The 21,364-nt window shown below is 39.0% G+C and overlaps 1 protein-coding gene across 1 annotated transcript in view; it reads right to left on the minus strand.

Moving 5' to 3' along the window:
• The window catches only part of LOC148817211 (neural-cadherin), a 94,925-nt gene that overhangs the window by 50,645 nt on the left and 22,916 nt on the right, over nucleotides 1–21,364 (minus strand). The window contains exons 2-7 of the mRNA XM_088938706.1: nucleotides 11,098–11,295; nucleotides 10,514–10,739; nucleotides 8,942–9,146; nucleotides 7,164–7,275; nucleotides 6,113–6,362; nucleotides 1,594–1,736 (exon numbers count right to left, since the gene is read on the minus strand). Of these exons, the coding sequence (XP_088794832.1) occupies nucleotides 1,594–1,736; nucleotides 6,113–6,362; nucleotides 7,164–7,275; nucleotides 8,942–9,146; nucleotides 10,514–10,739; nucleotides 11,098–11,295 (1,134 nt within the window). The remainder of the gene's footprint in view (nucleotides 1–1,593; nucleotides 1,737–6,112; nucleotides 6,363–7,163; nucleotides 7,276–8,941; nucleotides 9,147–10,513; nucleotides 10,740–11,097; nucleotides 11,296–21,364) is intronic.

The following is a 21,364-nucleotide window of genomic DNA, read 5'->3' on the forward strand; positions in this document are numbered from 1 at the left end:
ACAGGAAGTGTTCAAAAACACTCCTGGCCACACCACTGTCCACCATACCTAATCTAAATGTCTGATGCAGTTTAATAGAAACCTTCCCTCTGTCAATAATAAAGTATATCCAATGTCAAGGACAGCAGATTCCAGGACATGCCAGTCTTTAAAATGAAGTGTAAATCTGATAAAAAACTGAACTGTTGCCTGGATTAAAAACCAGACCCCTTGAAGTGAACACTCAATGCATACCCATACCTACAGTACATGTACAGTTAATGTACATGGTAATGTCCATGTCCAAGCTACATCAGCTCACTGGGTCAGTGCTTATCTTGGTTTCTGTGATGTTAAATGGACGAGAGCACACACCCCTCTTGGATGGGACACTTGTCCGTCACAGGGATTACCCACCCAGGAATTACTGTCCCCACATACACAGCTGGGTGGACCACAGCTACAGTATGTGGGTCAAGTATTTTCCTTAAGGTATCACAGCAGTGTATGCAGCAGGGGCTCCAACCCACAACCCACCACTCATAAGACCAGAGACTTGCCCACCCAAAGAGTTTGCATCAAACTAAATTGAATGTTTTCTGTAACTGGATAATAATTACACTTTGTAAGGTTTTAAGTGAAGCTTTAGAAAAAGAGGACAGAGTGCAGCTGACTCTCCTGATGGAGCAACTCTAATGCTCAGTGTGGAAGTTAGTGCCCACAGTGATCTTCATGGAGTGCCACACTACAGCCAGCAGATTTCAGAGCACATTACAGATGGAAAAGATGTGGCTCTGGGGCCAGAGAGTTCATGTCACTTCGGATGATGGGGAATAATACCACTAGGCTATTTTCACTGCCACCTTTAATCACATCTGTCCCAAATACCAGATCAACCCGGGAAAAGCTCCAAATAACTCCAGAGAAACCATCAGGCAAGTTGTCGTCCACCATTATGTGATAGTTCAGTTATATGGTAAAATACAAAAAAAAATTATCCTGAGATCAGTTCTAATGGTTGACGAATGCAAAGATGGCCATTTGTCTGTTAGAAAGCGAAAAGACATTTTAGTGTACCAGCCTTGTGAGTGACAGTACACATCAGACAGATTATACAGTTACAAATTAAATCATTTAGTGGCAAGCTTGATGCGGCTGTTTATGCATGTAAGCATAATTTTTTACTTCTAATCATTTAACAATTAACACATCTGAAATGGGGACGATCGTATTAGAATAATTAGCTTGAAATTTAAAATGCCAAAATGCTTTCAATGAAACCTGCTACACCAACGGAATCATGCCTGAATTAATGCAGAACACCATGAAAGGGAATTGTTCCTCCACATGAATACAATGAATAATTAAATTTCAAGGAGGAAAAAAAAAAGAATGTTTACTGCTGAAAAGTCTTAAAAATGCATTTATTGTATTTATTTCTTCACTGCGTGTTTCAGGACTCTTTGGATCCAGTCAAATTGATTATTCATGAGGTGAAAATGCTGCAGGGAGATGAGATTACCAGCCGAAAAATATCTAAAGTTCACTACGTTTTTTTTTTTAGTTCAGAGAAGAACACAGAGTGAAATGGAGACACTTGAGACAAGGCTATACCTTTCTGGCTGTCGATGATGAAGTTACTTTCCTCATTGCCTGACGTGATTTTGTATGTGATTCCATCTCCATCAGGGTCCTTAGCCAGCACTGTAGCGACCAGAGTGTTAGGCCCTGCATCCTCCGAGACAAAGGTTCGATAGCTGCAGAGAAAAGCAGGAGAAAAGAAGCAAACTTAAAGCAAGGAAAGGCTGAACTGCGAAACGCCTTTTAAAAAGTCGTGGCTAACTTGTTTTTTAATTTTTCAACAATTTATATAAAAATGTTGCATGACATGTAGAATTGTACAATCCGAATCCCACAACAATTTAAAAAAAAAACCCAGAAAGACAAGATACTATATTTGCCTTTTAAATTGCAATCCAAGAATGCGATCTTGACCCTGGTTACTCTGCAAATTATTGACACTGGAAACAAGTAACACCTGTCGAGAAGATTGACTTCAAATTTAAATGCAAAGCAGGATGTGTGTGGCTGACAGCAAGTGCAAATTAAACAGAGCATGCCTTCTGAGGTGTGTAAGGAGCTTTCACACCCATATAGCAACACACGCTGGAAACAGAAACACTCAGGAGAACCGATGAATACATGATCCTCTCAGAGTAGTCCCTGGGTATTGAATACCACCATTGCAATTTACTGTGATAACACCAATACAAACAGTTCCATTCACATGGACTAGTGTTGCTAAATGATTTTGGGCTCCCAGAAGACTTTTAACTGACTGACTTTCCATTATTATTTTCACCTTTCTTATGAGGTTCTACACTGTGGGCATTTCCCATCTGGCATCCTTACACATAGACCTTTAGAAGAGAGAGCCTGGTCATACTTTCAGTAATTTAATCTGTTTATTCTGGAAAATAAAACACCTTTCCAGTGTTGCTGTCATTTTACTATTCTAGGTAGCGAAAGAGAAAATGAAGAAATACACAGCCTTCGTGTTTGTTTGTTTTAGCTATCCTGAACTAATACTGCTGTCGAACATAAAACAACAAAGGCATGTTGTTATAAATAAATTAGTAAGGTGGCTGACTGGAGCAACAGGCTTATTTTTAAATTCTGTGGGCTCAGTTCTGTTTCCCTGCAGGCGTTATTCAGCACCAGCAAAATAACAACACAGCCCAGGCTGGCACAGCTCAGCTGCCTGCGTTTGGCAGAGTCTCAGGATTGCATGTCAGGGGGTGATCAGGTCAGGATTATGGTGCTATCACCAGCAGCTTTCGTGACATCTGCTTCCACCTCGCTTGGCTAAATCCCTAGCCATTGTCTCTCCCCTTTGGTCAACTGCGTTTAAAAGAAATAAAAGAAATGAAATGTCATTGACACCAATCACCATGTAGTCTGGTAACGTACGGCACCAAATCTCAGAACTGCCCAGTAGACTGGGCTAACTAGTACTGCAACACAGCAGGACTGCATAGATAACATTTATTGTTCATGAGGTATAAGTGACATTTTTTAAAGAAAATGATTGTCTCATATTCTTTACCTTCACTGCAACCTTAACAAGCAATTCTAGACAGACAAATTGTGGACAGAAAAGAGCATTAATTTAGGAGAAACGACACCATTTTAACAAAAAGAAATATCCAGAAAAAAACAAAATATTCACATTTATTAAATTAATTGGACTGAGATAAAGACTGATATATTCATACTGTATTGTAACTAATTGGTGAAAATATTTCTGTGTCTTTATACTGGTGTTGTGCATTATTGACATAATTGATCCTGATATTATTGTAGCACATACTGTAGCTAGCCAGCTGGGTAAGAATAACTGAAGACAAGGGTTTTGTAGAAAAGTCTTGGGGAGTTAATTATTGAGCAATAGATCAACAACAGATGATTTGATATATACAGTGTGTGTGTATATATAGACTGCATTTCAAAACTGAAAATATTCACATATTACATTCTTACTGGAACCAAAATCCATATGTATGTTTATAGCAGAGATAATACTTAAAAGTAATTGATTTGGCCTAACATGGAGCTTTAGGCCACATGGTGTGCTTTGCAATTGCAAGGCTTGACACCTGTAGCTTACAAATATGGGATACACAGCAATTGATCTTGTCCGATTAAGGTCTGTCTGCCTCTCCCAGGTGTGTGAGATTTGTCAAATCTCCCCACTCAAGAATGAAGAAAGAGCCTTTGCCCAATGCCTACCACCCTGCGTGCCATGATTGATGTGCAACAGAAGAGAGATGACAAGCCATTCATATGAATGATTAGTAACCTTGCACTGAGCTGACTTGCCTGCTTACACTGCTTGCCATGTAACTGTGACACTTCCTGTACGTGTGACATTATTGGTCTGTGATCTGTCATGATCTTCAAAGTGCTTTTATTTTTCAAGGTAATAGCATCTAGCCCACTCACATCAAATGCACTTTTTTTAAGGATCACTGCACTGTACAAACCTTGAATTTCATCCTTGGCAGTTCGTAATTTCCCTTCTATTAGCCTTGCTGATATCAATCATAAGGCCAGCCTTTCTAACGATAACTAATGACTAACGGTGCACAACTCCACCACGTTACACTGAGCAATTTCTTTTCTACCTTTGCTTGCAATTGCTTTTTGTTTTATTTTCCATCTCAATGAAAATGTGTCTGCACAGACTTTTTTTGTTGTGAATATGCTGTCCAAAAATTCAATTAACATAAGAAAACAGGGATGACAGGAATGATAGTTTTTGCATACACAGTAAGATATGCTAACTTAGGATTTGTTCATTGGAACATATCATTGTGGTACAGAATTGGTCACGACATCCCGACATGAGCTCCCAAAATCCAGAAAATAAGACTTATTTATCAAGAAAATGCACAGGGTCTATGGAAACTGCTGCCTGAATGGCCACAAGAACCTGCATTTTATGCTTCTCAGGTACATAGATAAAAAGTTCTTTTTGAAGAAGAGCAGGCAGTTCATCCCATACAGGAGTTCCCCCATGGAGTTCTGTATCTCCCCTGTAATACTATGGCTTTGTTCCCTCAGCAGAGTGCTTGGTGCGGGGCTTCTGCCCTGATCACACTCCTGTGGCAGCCCAGCAGGCGTGCACCTCCTCCTAAACCCCAATAAAGTAAAAAGTAAAAAATACTTATCTGTATGGTCTCCCTCTGAGGGACAGTACAAGTGTGTAATTGGTGTTTGGTTGCACGGGGGTGTCACCGCACAGCTCTAGAATTGCAGCAATTATTTACAACTGAAATCATAAGGACTTCTTTCTTACCTACACCAGCACCTACAATTCCCCCAGAATTTTCTGTTACTGTTTAGTTTTATTTCATTTTTTGCTTTACCTGGTGCTTGCTGATTATTGTATATATGTATGTCAACTATTTACTTCTTTTTCTTACAGAGGAAAGCAGTTCAGATATGTTGGTGGGACTGTGTGGGGAGGGGGGGGGAGAGGGATTTATTTTTGTATAAACAAAAATGGATAATAATATTCTTCTCCGGCCAATGCAATTTAAATGTATGACACATGTATTTTCAGTGGTGATATACATGAGAGATTGAGTGACAAGCATCATTTTATTTAGACTTTATGTACAGTATGTCAGATATGCTGGCCTATTAAACTCTCCCATTACAGTCAGTCATTCTGACAATAGTCGATCAATTACTGTCACACGTAAAGAAGTTTCCTGAATTACCTACTGCATATCAGCAATACCTAAAGAGTGTAGACCTCACCCCACACAGAAGTACCAAATAATAAATTCACTAATGAAAAAGCCTTACAAGAAGTCAGTGGTACATAGAGAATTCACCGCTCAATTTAACCCTGAAAGTTTTCATTGTTTGCTTCTTCAATTTCAGATCTTCTCTAGTGACCCCCAGGGCAGTATGTCAACCACTCAGAGCTTTCTCGCAGAGCCCTGTAAATCCATCTTTGAATTTCCCCAGGACACAAAAAAAACACATGGCTGATCGAGCCTGCCTCACCAATTTGCCAGAAAATGGGCCGATTAAAGAAGTCAAGAGCCAGCGCAATGCTAAAGAGGGGGGAAAAAACCTTAACTAAAGCAAATATGTAATTGAATTATATCATAAAAATAAGACAGTTGATGTTCAAGGCACGCTGTATTTTCTGCATGCCTTTGTTTCAAAGCTCACATTTTAGGGATTTTATTAATCCATAAAGCAACAGCTGCAAAAGCCTCCTGAGCTGCACATGAGAGTCATGAAGCTCATATAAAGAGAGCAAGCAGCTGAGACGAGGGAAGTGGCAGAGAATACTCATCAGGCTGGAAAATGATGACAAGGAGAGTACTTTAGCGCATCCTTAAAGAAAGCTGTCATATGCGGTGGTCAGGCGCTTTTAAGCCCTCCTCTCCCTCATTTGGTAGAATCTGAATCGCAGCCTTGACATTATTAACAGTATGACTGAAATACAATCAAATCCATAAAAATGTAGTCACTGCGCTAGGTTGGATTGGAAGATCCTGCATCTCGTAAGTATCACTAGTACTAGTGAGGCGATTTTACTCCTCGTACTCACACATTCTGAGAAAACTCTGGGGGCTCGTCGTTGACGTTGGACATGCGGATCCTGACAGTGGCTGTCCCTGTTCTGGGAACGTCGCCCTTGTCCACCGCCATGACAACAAACTCGTACAGGTGGTTGAGCCTCTCGTAGTCCAACTGTCTGGCGGGGAAGATGGTCCCGTGGGCAGAGACAGTGAAATCTGGACTCAGCGTGTAATAGGAGAGCTCAGCGTTCAGCCCAGAGTCACAGTCCTTGGCAGACACTACAACAAAAGAAAGTCAGAAATGCATATAAACCATGGCCAGAAGATCGTCACTGTTGAGCTAGGTGTGACACATACTGTTCAGAGAAATGGAACTCTTATTTTGCATCACTACGTGTCTCCTTTCCAGGATATGAAAATGCAAATGAAGAACTTTATTCCAAGTTTAGGCAAGTGGCTTTTTTTCAGGTTTATCAATTTATCTTTCAGCATACTTTGCCTTGTGATTGGCCTGCTGTCTTTCTTTGGCACAGTTACAGTATGAGTATATTATAGCCGTCTCAGCCAATTGTAAATGAAAAAGTGATCTGGCTCAAGTTTAGTTACTTCTCTTAAGACAGGAAAATAACCTTGTGAGACTGACTGCAAACGTCTGCACCCGGTGGAGACACACTAATAAAGGGGTTTGATCATGTACCCCTTCCAGCTGCTTGAAAGAAAAATCGTTCGGAATGAATTCTCTCCTGCGAGCAGGGCCCTGTGCTGCCTTTGCTGCTCATGAAGGCTGCTGCTTCTTTGAACTCTTGATTGATTTTCAAGGTTTGTGCAGAAGAAAGTAAGAGAACAGACATGTTTCTCCCTACTGTACAAACAATGCATCTCCCTGCTTGTTGAAAAAACTCCCCCTAAATCTCAGACTTCTCAATACTATAACACTGAGGGGAGCAAGGACTGATATTGAATAAAATGTCTGAATTCAAAGTTAAAAGATGTTTTGCAGAGCTGCAAACCTAAACCCTGTGCATTTTTATTAAATGTCTTTTAAACGTACAGTAACATTTGGAGGTTTTAGTTATTCACCTTGCAGCAGTGAGGTTGCCGTGGTTACAGTTTCAGGGACACTGTCTTTGCTGTAGATGGACTGCAGAAATTCGGGGACACAGTCATTTTCGTCAGTAATCACCACGAGAACCTAGAGAAAAAAAAAACAGAGGAGATGACGGTATCAGGAGTATTAATGTTTATAATTATCCTCATCCAGAGAGTCTAGGGGTGGGGATTTTCAAGCAATATTTGTCTCTGGCATTTTGTCAGAGGATTTGGTACATGTAATAACAGCTGCTTTTGCCAGATTGCCCTTTCATTACTAACATCACCCATTCGAGAGCTTCTGCTGCTACTGTTTCAGGGTTTGGGTCAACGAAAGAGAAAGATAAATACTGTATTTTTAAAGTACTGTACTTTCTCTCTCAGGCTTCTGTCGCTCTTCAGAGTTCCCATAAAAAGCCCCTTTCCCAGACACTCTCATTATTTCCAGTCAAGACACATAGCAACAGAACAGGAATCTCACATTGTGAATCGGGCTACCAATTCTTTTATCCACAGACTCCACGCACTTCTGTGTGAAAAACAAATCATTATGACAGACTTCTTCACAAAGTGCTTATTTGGCAAATCCAGTTCATCAGAGCTCATAGCTGTTTCTCGGAGTGTCAAAGCAAAAGACTCATTTTTTTTTCTTCCTTTGGTTATCTGTGAACAGCAAATTGGCTGAGAAGTGCTGGAATAATGGCTTTGCTCTGACATCCTTTATTAACCCCAAGTTAGGGTGGCGTGGGCAGTAGGCATGAGATGTGTGATAAGAATATTTGAGTTTTCTATGTAACACTACTGTCCAGCTATCTGCTAGGGTACAAAAATGGTGGTCATGGTAGGTGTGTTGGGGGTAAACACTGCCACAATGTGGCTGGACTTTCCTTTCTTAAACAAATCCTCTAACACTTCAGAGATAGTCAATGAAATGTCTACACAACATAATATTCTGAATCCTTAGTCAAAAAGCACAGAGGTAGGACATGAACAGATAACAAATACATTTAGGTATTGTGCATTTACTGGCAATGTATTGTGATGTGTAGAATAATAATGGCTGTGTTATTATGAGATCCTACAGGGACACGCACAATTACAGGAAATATAGCACCAGCTTTCTAGATTAACAGATAACAAATGCATAGCAGCACTAATAAACAGAGATGAAATGGAAGATAAGTAAAGCTTATCAAGTGGACTTTATAAAAAACAAATAATGCTGCCAACATCTGGGAAATTCAACCTTATGAAAGACCATACCCAAGTGTCTGAGTGTTCTGGCAATGGTGTGTAGACATGACAGTCTACCAAGCCCTTCTATTACTGTCTTTTCAAAGGAAGTATGAGGCACTGTGCATATCTGAGATAGCATGCTTACAGTATATACTAGACAGATTTTAGAGATACCTATGGATCTGTTTTAAAGTCTAAAATGAATTCGACAGGGCTATTTATGGCATACTGGTATTTCACTGTCCACTGTTTCATTTCCTAGTCTTTCCTGTCTTAGACATATTAAGTGCTGTTTCTCAGCTATTAATTCAAAAGACGCTCTGTAAAGCCATTGGACCTACACTGTAGAAAGGTCCTGCCATTATTTAATAAGTTAATGCCACTGCACAAAACAACATCAATCTGTAAATAGTTACTTTAATGGTTTAAATAAGCTACTGGAGAGTCCTGTCATAATGCAGTGAGTTTTACTTCACTGTAAGCAAGTCAGTAAAGAACTGTGCCATAGGATACCCTGCCGGTGGTTAACATACCTCTGCAGCACTGCTGAGAGTGTCCTGGTTCTCGCTGGCCCTAACAAGCAGCAAGTATCGGTGCTGGTCGCTCTCAAAGTCGATAGTGCGTGTCAGGCTGATCTCACCCGTGTCCTGCTGGATGCTGAACAGACTGCTGGGGTTGATGAGGAGGCTGTAGCTGAGGGGTTGTTTCTGGAAGGACACAGCAGTCGTGGCCAGGAATCTGCACAGGAAAGTACGAGAAAATTCTGAGGCCACTGTGAACTATCCTGCACAAACCTTTTGAGTGTACAAGACATCCAAGTTTGTGTTACACTTTATAAACTTTACATTGATACTTGTTATGGGCACTTTTGAACACCGGAGTCATATTTTTTAGTGAATCCATTATTTTATTATCATGACCCCATCGAGGGCCTAACTTCTTAAACCTATTAAAGGCATCTAATCTAGCCTTTCCCTGAGTGAAAAAGGGATTTAACTTCCCAACACCGCTTCAGCCAAGAGGAGAGATCATGTGCTCATTTCACAGAAAAGAAACAGTGGGAACCTCCTGAAATAATATGACACTTCAAGCAAATTAGTTAAGTTGTTTCCTTAAGAGACTGACGTATTTCAACATTTCTTTTGTTTGCTTGCTTTTGTATGATTTAATTGGAGCCGAAGCTCTAAGAAAACTAGCAAACAACATTCCTGGAGACCTGTTACAGGAATTTAATTCACAGATAAAACACACATAGGAAGCAATCCCAGGGTGGAGAGCAATCAGCAAAGAGCAGTAACCTACAGGCACCCATTCATCTGTCAAGAATATAAGCCTGTGCTCCAAACACATCCTTCTCCCAACTGGCTGCTCTCCAGATCTCTGACTATCTATTGCCTTTGGGGGACGTTGGAGAAGAAGCTTAAATGTAGTAGGGAGCAACATGTCTTTCAGAATAAACTCAATATTCCCTTCTGCTTCTCTGTGTGATCTGCTTTATAGTTATTGTGAAATACTACAGTAAAACTACATACAGTAGTAATGTATTTAGTGTTGAGCTTTGCAAGCAAAATGCACAGACGAAATGCAATGTCTCCTACAAATGGATAACTGTAACTTGACAGGATGCCGAATATTTGGCTTACATAACTGCAAGTCACACAATAAGCTTAATTATTTTTCTGCATGAATAAAATACAATTATACAAATCATTGTTTGACTACTGTCGTTATTCCCAAAAATAACATAGTGAGTAGTGTGATCAAAAATATAAACTCGGTGAAGTAACCACCATGAGGTGTCTGAGAACTTGATACAACTTACTGCACCCTGCCTATTAAAATGACCTAATGAAGTACACTTACTGTTTGCAGTGTTCAAACATTAGATGCTCAAAGCAGCTCCACTAAAGGACAATAAGCTGTGCCCAAAAGCACCCTAGGAAAGCATTGGATAAACAAAGCAAAAACATTTAGATGTTGTGACATCTCACTTCACTCAGGCAAATGAGCACTGATTTGCCTTCAGTTCCACAAAGCTGTGCTTCGACCCTTGCGACTTGTGTGTGTGTGTGTGCGTGCATGTGTGTGTGTCTCGGCGCACTCACGGCTGGCCCTCAGGAGTGTTCTCGGGGATGGAGATGGAGTAAGATGCGTTGGAAAATTGAGGGGCTCTGGGACCAGCTACAATAGACACCACGGCCGGGGGGCCCCTGCTGCCCAGCTTGTCAGCCGCGAACACGTTTAGAAGATACTCCCTGTCCCTCTGCAGGGGCAGCCCCGACGTTCTAATCAGGCCGCTCTTCCTGTCCACATCAAAACGCCCGTCTCCGCCTGCAACCAAGAAGCTTGAAATAGTTCACCCGCTTCTACTGAACCCCTTGTCCACTCAATCCTGCCAGTGTCCTCAGGAACAGCTCCTCAACACAAGAGGTCCCGTTTAGTGGTTCAAAGCATTAGACTTAACTCTAACTCTAACCACATTGTGGTTGCTGAGGCTGTATGTAACAACACCCCCTAGCTCATGGTTTTCAATGTCATTTTTTAAAGATTTCTTCATAGTTTCTGCCATACCGGACTCGTACAAATGCAGCTGGGGAATTGAAATGGTGGGACGTCTTCAGATCATAAGAAAACCAGGAACTTTGGAGTCCAGAGATTAGCTCAGGTAGAAAGACAGTGAGGCTCTTACCATCCGCCAGGAAGTACTCCACCTCTCCATTGGTGCCCTCGTCTCCATCACGAGCGAAGAGCTTATAGACAACTGTGCCAGACCGGGCCTCTGGAGAGACCACAGCCAGGAATGGCGAGGGCACCATGGACCATTCAGGGGCATTATCATTAACATCCGTGACCCTGAGCTCCACTCGGGTCAGATACCAATCCAGCCCTGTTAGAGAGAAACGGTAATTAACCTGAAGAAATTATGGCCAAGAGCTGCTGCAAGAATTACAGCCTTTCCTCTGTCATGGGAAACAGAGCTGTTAATAATAATGTCTTGATTAATTGGATAATTCAATTAGCATGTACCATGTACTTTATCAGAGACAGAAACATTATTAATTCTTCATAAAAACTATGGAAAGTTAGTTTTATTTGAAAGTATTGTTTATTTAAAAAATAGTCAACAACACTGCAAAACCTACAAGGAGGCAGGATTGCCAGAAATTCAATGTCTCAGTTGAAAGCAAAAACACTCATAAAATCTACAAAATAATATATGACCTGGAAAGTGAAACATTGATTCCCTGCATAAATAACTAGCTAGTCATAGCTAAAATATTTCATGCTCTGCTGAACATGATAGTGATATTACATTTTTTTTTAAAGGCATCAGTCTGAAAAGGCCGTTGCATGAGCCAAACTCTTTGCACTGGATATCTGCTAAACATTTAATCATACTGTAGCTTAATGTCTTCGGGCAGCTTCGAGAGGACTGGAGTCAGCTGGCTTACTGATGAACTTGAGCAGCACACAACCAAATTAAATGAGTCACAGGAGCTGTAATAATGGCCCAGTATTGTGTGTACAGACTCATTTGCTGTTTTGACATTCATCAGAGATGAAAGACAGAGAGAACTGGGGACCAAGGCCTTTGGGAATTACCAACACACTAGGGGCAGCCAAAGTAGTGGAAAATTGAGCTTGTTCACAATGCTCCTTCCATTGCCTGGAGCGTACCCAAGGTGAAACATATTTTGGAATTTGTGCTGTCCCTTTGCCAATCACATAAAGTAAGATGTTCTGCATGGTTTACTTAAAGAAAGAACACGAGAGAACTGCAGAGGCAACCAGTACAATTCTACAGCAGATTGCAAGTTTCGGACATTATATAACAATCAGGCTCAGTCTTTTCAGAGCAGGCATCTAATGTCAACCCTTTCTGCTATTGTACTCTCTAGGCAGCTCTTTCTCTTCCAATAAAAAAATCTAAAAATCTCTTTTTAATTTTTTAATTATTTTTTATCTTATGTCTCTTAAGGTTATGTTTTCTAATGAACTGCTTGTTTAGAGAGGCCAAAGGTTTTCATCGCATTTATTTGATGGTTACTGGGGAGGCGTGATGCAGGTGATCCTGTCATTCTACTCTGAGAGCATCTATCCTCCTTTTGTCACCGTTGAAATGAGCTTCTGCTGAGGATGATTAAAGAAATAAAACAAAGAAATATAATGACATTCTGAGGGCAAAAAAATAGATAGCTGGTAGTCATGGAAACATTCAATGTTCAAAACATTCAACACTTCAAAAGTCCAAAGAAAAAAATAACAAAAGTTGATTAACTGAACAAAAATCAGCATATAACTAGGCTTGCTCCATCTTGACATTTGATTTTTTACAAGTACATAAATTTAGCAAAACACTCACTTTTTAAAGTTCATTATTATATTTCAACTGATTTTAACACCAGGCCTTTTTGCTCTGGTACCAGGGTGACAAAAGTATCTGTGTAATGAAATGTTTCAATAAAGTAACTATTTTTATATATGAAATACTTTTAATTCTAAAAGGACCATGACATGCAATCACTTCATTTAATCTAATCAAGACTGAGACGTGTCTTGGGAGTCTATTAACACATTATTCCATTAAAAGAAAGCTGAGTGGATTATTAAAATAAATGTTCCCGAATAAATATATATTTTTAAAGCTTTATAACAAGCATTCTGTTAGTGTTCGGTAGATCAAAAACAACTTATAAATCAATGAGTCCCTCAGAGATATTGGATATAAAACAAGTTTCAACGCGTAATTTAACATAATCAATTAAAATAAAAAGTTCCATTTTATGACAGTTTTATGTGCAACTAATAACATGTAAAAAAGAGACAAACCTAAATAACAGAAATAATCATTATTATTTGTATCATGTATTTGTCATTACAGAGTCTGTTTCAAAGGGTGTACTGTACTGTAAGGGCTAAAAAATTAAACTTTTGGAACTTGACAATTCCAATGGAAGGGTACTGCAGTTAAATAAAAAAATTACCCAAACTGGATGAAGGAACTGGAGAAATGCATGCTTCTCAATTACTCAAAAGACTAACCTCCCTCCAGCTGGCCTCCAGGTGCTGTGACACACTCTGCAACTGTTTATTTATTTACCTGGATAAATCTGTGTGTGGATGCTAAGCAATATAGTAACAGCTATCAACCCTGATCAATTTCTTCATTTAGAGACAGTGTGGTCTATTACTATAGAGCCTAACCAAGGGCATCTATCCAGCTGATTGGTAAGAAAAAGACTGCAAAAAAACCTGAATGATTTATTTAGTTGGCAATGCCAATAATAAATAATGCATAAGATATAACTAAATAGCCCCAAAGCAGTACATACAGTAAGTGGATTCCACCTGACGGCAAACATAAGGCAAAAGTTTCAGCTCATGTCATGTGAAGTGATCCAAGTGCTGTCAAGTGGATATTAATGAATTGAATACAATGTAAGGACTTCTGTAAAAGTAAAGAGGAATGAGAAAAATGTATATAATTTAAAGGCCTGTTTAGAAAATTACATGTACATAAGGCATGTGTTATCGTTCACACTGATATGCTAGTGAGGGACTGCATAGTTGATCAAAAGATTTTAAATGAAAACATACAGTACCTTGCTGTATATAGAAACAAGCTACACGCATTATGAATTTTACGGTCTTGTGAGAGAAAGCAATTAATCTCAAAAGTTTGATTTGAAATGTCTGTAGAGGGTGTTACATATATCTGGTTCAAGGAGCATCACAGAAGAGAAGAAGTACATTGTTAACCGCAGAACATTTACAAAACACTCTGTCATTTCAGTGTGTTTCTTAAATCAAATTAGATTGTTCTTGTAACTGCCCCTAAGGGCTCATTAAGTGCTTCTGATCGCTGTGCCTTCCATTTACGTATCATAGTCGATGAAAGACTGCACACAAGGAAATAAAAAGGCAAAACAAAGACTTTACAAAAACTTTCCTTTTTTCCTTTGGGTGAGGATTGTTCAGGGGCTACATCCTGAAGCCAGCACACTTGTGTTTCACCAGAAGTCAAGGAGCAGTGAGGGTGAAGAGGATTTGTCATAATTCCTTCTAAAGAGTCTAATGTCTGACTTGTTACCATCTAGGAGCCTTGTCCACAGTAGCACCTGCCCCTAAAGCATTGCCTTGGCTCAAGAAAACGTGGACTTCACTTTTGCAAGACATACAGTACTGTATGTCTACCCATATGACATGTCAGCATGAGGCCACAATCTACAAAATACCAACTGCTCCCTGAACTCCCCTATGTCTTCTTTACTCTGCTTCTTATCAAACTTTCATTACTGTGCATCTTCAGCAAGATGATCCAAACTAAGATCATAGGTGTGTCAGTCCTCATTTGCTTCATAACAATTCCAGTTCATGAACTCAGGTAAGAAATCGAAGGTTCATATTTTATCCAAGTCTTCCTTCTGAGCCATATGGTCACAATGTTGTGAAGGATTCCTTTGAACATCTTTGTAATGCATCCATCTCTCTTACAGTGTGTTGCAGAGAAGCTAATGCCTGCCCTTGTTTTTTCCAGGCTCAATTATGGTAGTTCAGTGTTTGCTGCTGTGTCCAAACATGCTCTCAAGTTGGAATACAGTATGTTCAGAACCCAGCTTCTTGCATTAATTGAAAACTAAATACATTAGCATATTACTCCCATCTTAGCTTCCTTGCATTGGCTCCAAAGGGTTCAATTCCATGTTTTGGCTTCAGACTACATCAATGACTGTTATCACCTTCTACACCTACATATTGCTTACAGTCTTTGGACTCTGGCTTTCTTTCAGTTCCCAAAACAAGGCCCCTAGCCTTGGGAGGCTGAGCTCTCTGTTCTGTTGCTCCAAGCGTGTGGAATGATCTCCCACTCAGTGAAAAGGCAGTCATGACTTTTAATTTTAATTCACTTTAAAACAATAATGTTCTATGCTTAATTTCTTATATTTAATTGTGTATTCACATGCCTATAAATATTTTTGTGTTGTTTTAATGTAATTAAATTGCACTATGATGATGTGTCATAAATAAGGTTCTATGTAATATAAAGATTACTAGAATAAGCATATAGTGTGTTGTGTTGTTTCTTTTTACAACTATTCGGAGACACAGGTGTCATACTGAAAATAATTTTTAGTTCATGAAAGCTACAAAAAGTGGACAGATAAATAGATGCACATGATAAATCTAACAGAATACTTCATAATTCCCTGATTTTCCCTTTGTTCAGTTTTTCTTTAATACAGTACCTGATTTTTTTTAAAAACCACAGACATCCTTTATCCTGCTACAGCTTATTGTTCTAGGCTTTTGTCTCTGTTCAGGCAGTAAGTCAAAGCTGGACTGCTTATGGAGCCCTCTTAATAAAAAAAGAAAATACGACATTCCCTCTGAAGAGGCAATTTTGATTAGAAGAAGTTATATTTGAAGAAATAATTCCCATGTGACTTTGAAAGAGAAATGTTCCGGTAAAAGAGGTGGCATGAAATAGTATACCCACTAGATCGTGAGCAGTCATACATGTTATTGCCTACGACCTGTTACTTGACTATTTTAAAAATCTGGCTGAATCAAGCCTTTAAAAAGTGGATTTTCACAGTAACTATGTGCTCTTTTCTGTGGAGTACTCATACCTCACAGGATCAATGACCAAAATCTGTCCAGTTGACTCCATCAGTTTTCTGTCCCATATTGATAGAGACTATTGTATAAAACAAGCCTGACTTCATCCAGTAGATTATAATGGCTAATCTTGTCATGCAGAACAATGACCATACAGATCTAATTTAAACAGCTCAACTAAAAGCCAATAAAGATCTGTCTCCACTAGTTATGAGTCACAAAAAACAAACTCCTTTGCATGTACTACAAGAAAAAAAAACAGTAAAAGATGGAGAGGAAAAAAGAAGAAAGGCAAAACAGATACAATAGATGCAATGAATTATGTGTACACTATATACAGTACATAGTCATTAGCTTTTCAACCAATCACAATGCAGGACATAAAACTGCCTTGTGACTCTTGTCTCATTCCATCGTTTTGCACATATGAAGCCAAAGTTAGAAGCTACAGACAGCGGTTGGACCCTAAACCACCGGTAAAAGTTAGCAATGCCTAGATACTATGCTGATGATCCCTAATAAGGGCCGAACAGCTGTCTGTGGCCTCTAACTTTGACTGTATAATTACAAAAAGATAGAATGTGAAGGTGTATGCTGTGATTGGATAAAGATGGAATTAACATCTATACCAGTATTTCATTGTAAATACCACTGCTCCTGCCCTGTTCTGAAGAGTGTTCATTCTGATTCTTTACCAGTAATGCTGCAAGAGTATAAAACTGTTAAAACCGCTTAAGGTCAGTTTTCATTATAATCTTTCGAAACTTGGTGCGTAATTCTAATTTGATTGAAAACATTAGTTAGTGCAATATAAGACAGCAACCGCAGATGTCAAACTAAGTTATTCTTGAAAAACATATCACAGTAATTTGACAACCATGTTATTTTCATCCTATGTGTTAAGTGAAGGCCTTCACATGATACGGAATTTGAAGAAAGAAATAAAAAGTGCACATTCTCAGCAGCTGAGCTGTCGCCCACACTTCAGCACTTCATTTCATCACTACTTGTATTTGTGTCTTGTCCGTTTGTTCTCAACTCACAGAAAAACAAACTTCAGAATTAATAAATAAAAACAACAGGCTTCTAAGCAGCCACTGTTAAGACAATTAAAATCATCTTTGGAAATTTAGGATCCTATAAAATATTTCTTCCTTCACACAATGTCAATGCAGAGGAAGTATGAAAGCTCCTAAAAGGATTATTAACAGGATTAATAAAGCGTAAAATCAGAGAAAGGATTTGGGGATTAGTGTTGTTGCTTTGAAGTAAAAAATATGTCTTGGAATACTTGGTAGCTACTGAGGTTGTTTATTTCCATATAAATATAAATGAAGTATAAACTCAATGAATAACAATCATGGCTTGTCATGTGCTGCATTACAAAGAGAAATGAAATGCCTACTGTCTGCAAAAAGTAAATATCAACCACTGAAATCTCTTATTTAGCTTTCATATCAGAAACAAACGTTACTTTGGACATGTAACAAGCAACATTAATTACTTATTTATCATAACAAGACAGTGACAAAGAGTTGACAGTCAGTTTATTTAATTTTCCTTTTGCACGTCTGTGTTGTGTGCTCTGTTTTTTTTTGCCGTGCTTTTCAACCCAGAGAGCAAGGCGAACGATTTTTAAAACCTTCTACAATATCGTGACATGTGGGACTGTTACATTACAAGGGCACTACAAAGGTAGCTTTTGTATTGGCTCTCAGCTCTGTGAGAAAAATTGATAAACTTTCCAATTGCTCACATTTTGAATTGGACCTGTACTTGAACAGTGCTCCACTTAATTAGCTAATGAAAGGAAGCACAATCAAAGACACGCAGAATAAAGAAAACAACAGTGGTTACTTGAATATTAATGAATTTCATCTGGATTTCCACACCTTAGTTAGTAGGCTGGCCTTTGCAGCAGTCTGTGTCACAATGGCAAACTTCATTAAGGTTTTAATTGTGGACTGAACATGTGGATTAGTCTTGTCTACCATTGTGCATGAAGTTACTACAACATGTGAGGATGAAATCCAAATGAGGTGAGCATGTATTCAGAACAGCCAGACTGGGCTCTTTGATTCTTTTACATACAGCAGTTCATTCTGCTACCACAGCCAGCCTCACAAATACTCAGCAATACTCCCCCACCATTTCTGTCCCACAGCAGGAAGCAAAGCTCAGCCTTTCTAACCACTAATCTTCTTCCAGAGAAGCTATAAAAAGCAGGTACTGTAAGTAGCTTTTGATGATAAAAATGTCTGCACGTACAGTGATTGCAGCCATCTAGTACGGCATCACTAATACATTTGATACAAGCATCTTCTATAAATAAGCACAGGCTTGTTGGGGACAGTCCTTAATCCTTTCCACAGGTGCACATGGCCAGTCCACTCACTCTGTCCATAGAGACCCTGTCATGCTTCTGATTCTTTATTTGTTCCAGGTGCTTTCACCACATTCCATTAGGAATAGCATAGCACATGGTGAAAAGGTGACTTTGTGCAAACCATGTGCACTAAGAGATATGAGTGTGATATTTTATTTTACTTGTGTTAGACGGTAAGATATGGAAGGAGTAAACCACTTGTGTAAATATTAGCTTCCTCTTGCCTGACTGCTGCTTGGTCTACCCTCTTCACTGATTTAGAAACTATTCCCCATCCCAAACACACTTTCAGCGCCATCTCCCAGCCCAAAACATGCCAGCACCACTCCAGATTCACGGCCAGTAGATGCCAAGACACTGAGATGCATGAACCACCACATAATTCTTCTCTTTCAAGAAGAAGGCATCAAACCCCTTTCAGTTTCAACCAATACTAGAGAGCTTCAGTGAGCTTCAGCGAGCTTCAGTGGTAGCAGAAATACTGTAAATGTCGCTCTAGAAAACATACTTTGGTTCGAGCATTCATTCCTTGGTTCAATCCCTGATCACTAAAGAATACAAAGCAAAATCCTTAAACAATGGCACATTTTGCTGATCTGACACACACTGTGCTTAAGCTGCATTACTATATTATGTGTAATCCAGTATTACAATGGTAGGCATAAGACGCATTTAGATTATTTTCTTTGTTGATAGTGGAACACATGTGGGTGGCTCACATAGGAGTCGCTCTGATCAGAGGTGGGAAAAGCAGGAGGGGTGCCAAATAGCTGGATTTGTTGTGAATGTTTTCAATAATCAAGAACGTAGTATTTTCCCATGCTCTGGTTCCTCAGCATGTTTTATATTTGTGTTCTGAACAAGTCTGCATATCACAATGCACAATTCTGCTAAGGAAGACATTTTTTGACCCAGTTCTTGTGGCAGTTACTATATGCTATTAGTCTATACTGTATGTGAGTATAGTAGAGAGCAATCGTTCGTAAGTATGACTACATCACATTGTAAAAACACAGTGGAAGATAAGTGAACATTACAGTAAAAAAAAAGTTTCATGATGTATTAATTTACTATTAACAATTCTACATTCATTACATAACGTACTGTAATGAAACAAAATACACAAGAGAAATGATACCAAAGCAACTGCAACTCTTAAATAGATAATATTGTCAGCAATAATAAAATCCAATACCGGTTATTGTTGATTTACAGTTACATTCCTTAACATAACTGGACTATGGATGTCCTCAATACAAAATATTTCATGAACAAATTATAAGAATGGAAAGGCCACTTAAATGGTCAGCCTGTATCATATGAAGAAACAGGACTCTACTGTATGTTAAGGGCTGTGGTACATGGATCTTAGATCAGTCTAATGAAATGAGAAATAAACTGCCGAACACACAATCCTACAGAAAGGTCAAAATGGGGGGGATGCGTGAAAATTAACTCTTCCCAATCGCAGGAGCTGGATAGTGCAGTTTCCTGGAAGGACTAAAATCCGAGATTATCTACATAACATTTGGGTGGGTTTTTGAACATTAAGTAAATCCAGCTTAAAATGTTGTCTAATTTAGCAGCAGAATTGCACATCTTTACTCCTGCATTCTGAGGGACTCCTAGCAGAAGCAGTCCATGAACTACACTGTAACAGTTAGTAGTCTAATCACAGACGCGTGAGGACTGGGTGTGTGAGAGTTCCAGGGGGCAATGCACTGATACTGAATTAATACATATTGCGCGTGCAGCCAGCTACAGAGCAGTGACCCTACATAATACAACATCTCCATGTTTGTCAGTGACATAACTGACCTTAGAGCACAAAATTAATTAAACCACTGTGAATTCCATGTTTATTTGGAATGATCTTAAATCTGTAAATTTAACTCAATTTACTAGTTTCCATTTATTTTACCTCTATATCCTGCAATGCTGCATTATTCTGTTCCTGCTATGTCTGGGTTATGGTAAGCTTTTGGCCATAGCTGTATAGTTTGTGTTGCACTATACTCTGTGGAATTATTGTGAAAGGTAATCCACGATATGGATTAAAAAAGGTTCTTTTCTTGTCATTTAGAAAAGTTCCAGTTATTTTCTTTCTTGATTTAGGGAGGAGTAGAAGGTTAAAAGCCTAACTTCGAGACAGCTTCAACAATAAACATCATCTTAAGTTAAGGTATTGCCAGACCCAATCAACCGTCTTAACGGTTTGATTTAAGTCATTAGCCTGGATGAGGTATTTACTAAAGCTACACAGTGTAAAAATCTGAAACCCTTGAAGAATACCACCCAGGGAGACAGAGTTGGGAGCACTGCAGGTCATTATCAGTGAATATTTTTTGTTTGAGTGGAATCCTTAATGGATTCATTTGAAGCAGATGTTCTGCCAGTCATTTGTTAATGACATCCCATCATGCTAGTGTACTGAAACACTGCCAACTTTTTAAAAAATCATGTTTCTACACGTACATTATACCAACAAAAGGCAAAAGTTAAGGGAACAATTAAGAAATCTATTATGAATTATTATTACTGTTAGTATATTATTTATTGTTACTATAAAAACAGCCCAAAGGGTTGTGGGAGTATGGGACAAAGCCATGTTGTTGAAGCAGATACCATCTTTCAGGAAACTGCTGGATGAGATCCTTTAGATCGATTAACTTCTAAACGGTCTGGAAGGGTCGAATGAACGCCTCTCATTTGTAACTGTGCTTATGTTCCTAACAATGTTACTGAATTCATCTACAGACATGTGGACATGATTCTGAATATCGCCTTTGGTGGAGAAGAGTAAAACACTCTGGATGAAAGAACTTTTTTTTTTTAATGAAGCAAATCACCCTTAAGGACATATGGGAGTTCTCTTGAAGGAGCCACATGTCCAGGGAATTCAAGTCTCAGTGTATCTGGTGCACTGTACTGTGTATAACATCCAGGCAGC

The sequence above is a fragment of the Atractosteus spatula genome, chromosome 21 (assembly GCF_055471065.1).
Source record: "Atractosteus spatula isolate fAtrSpa1 chromosome 21, fAtrSpa1.hap1, whole genome shotgun sequence".
In the NCBI taxonomy this organism is placed as follows: Eukaryota; Metazoa; Chordata; class Actinopteri; order Semionotiformes; family Lepisosteidae; genus Atractosteus; species Atractosteus spatula.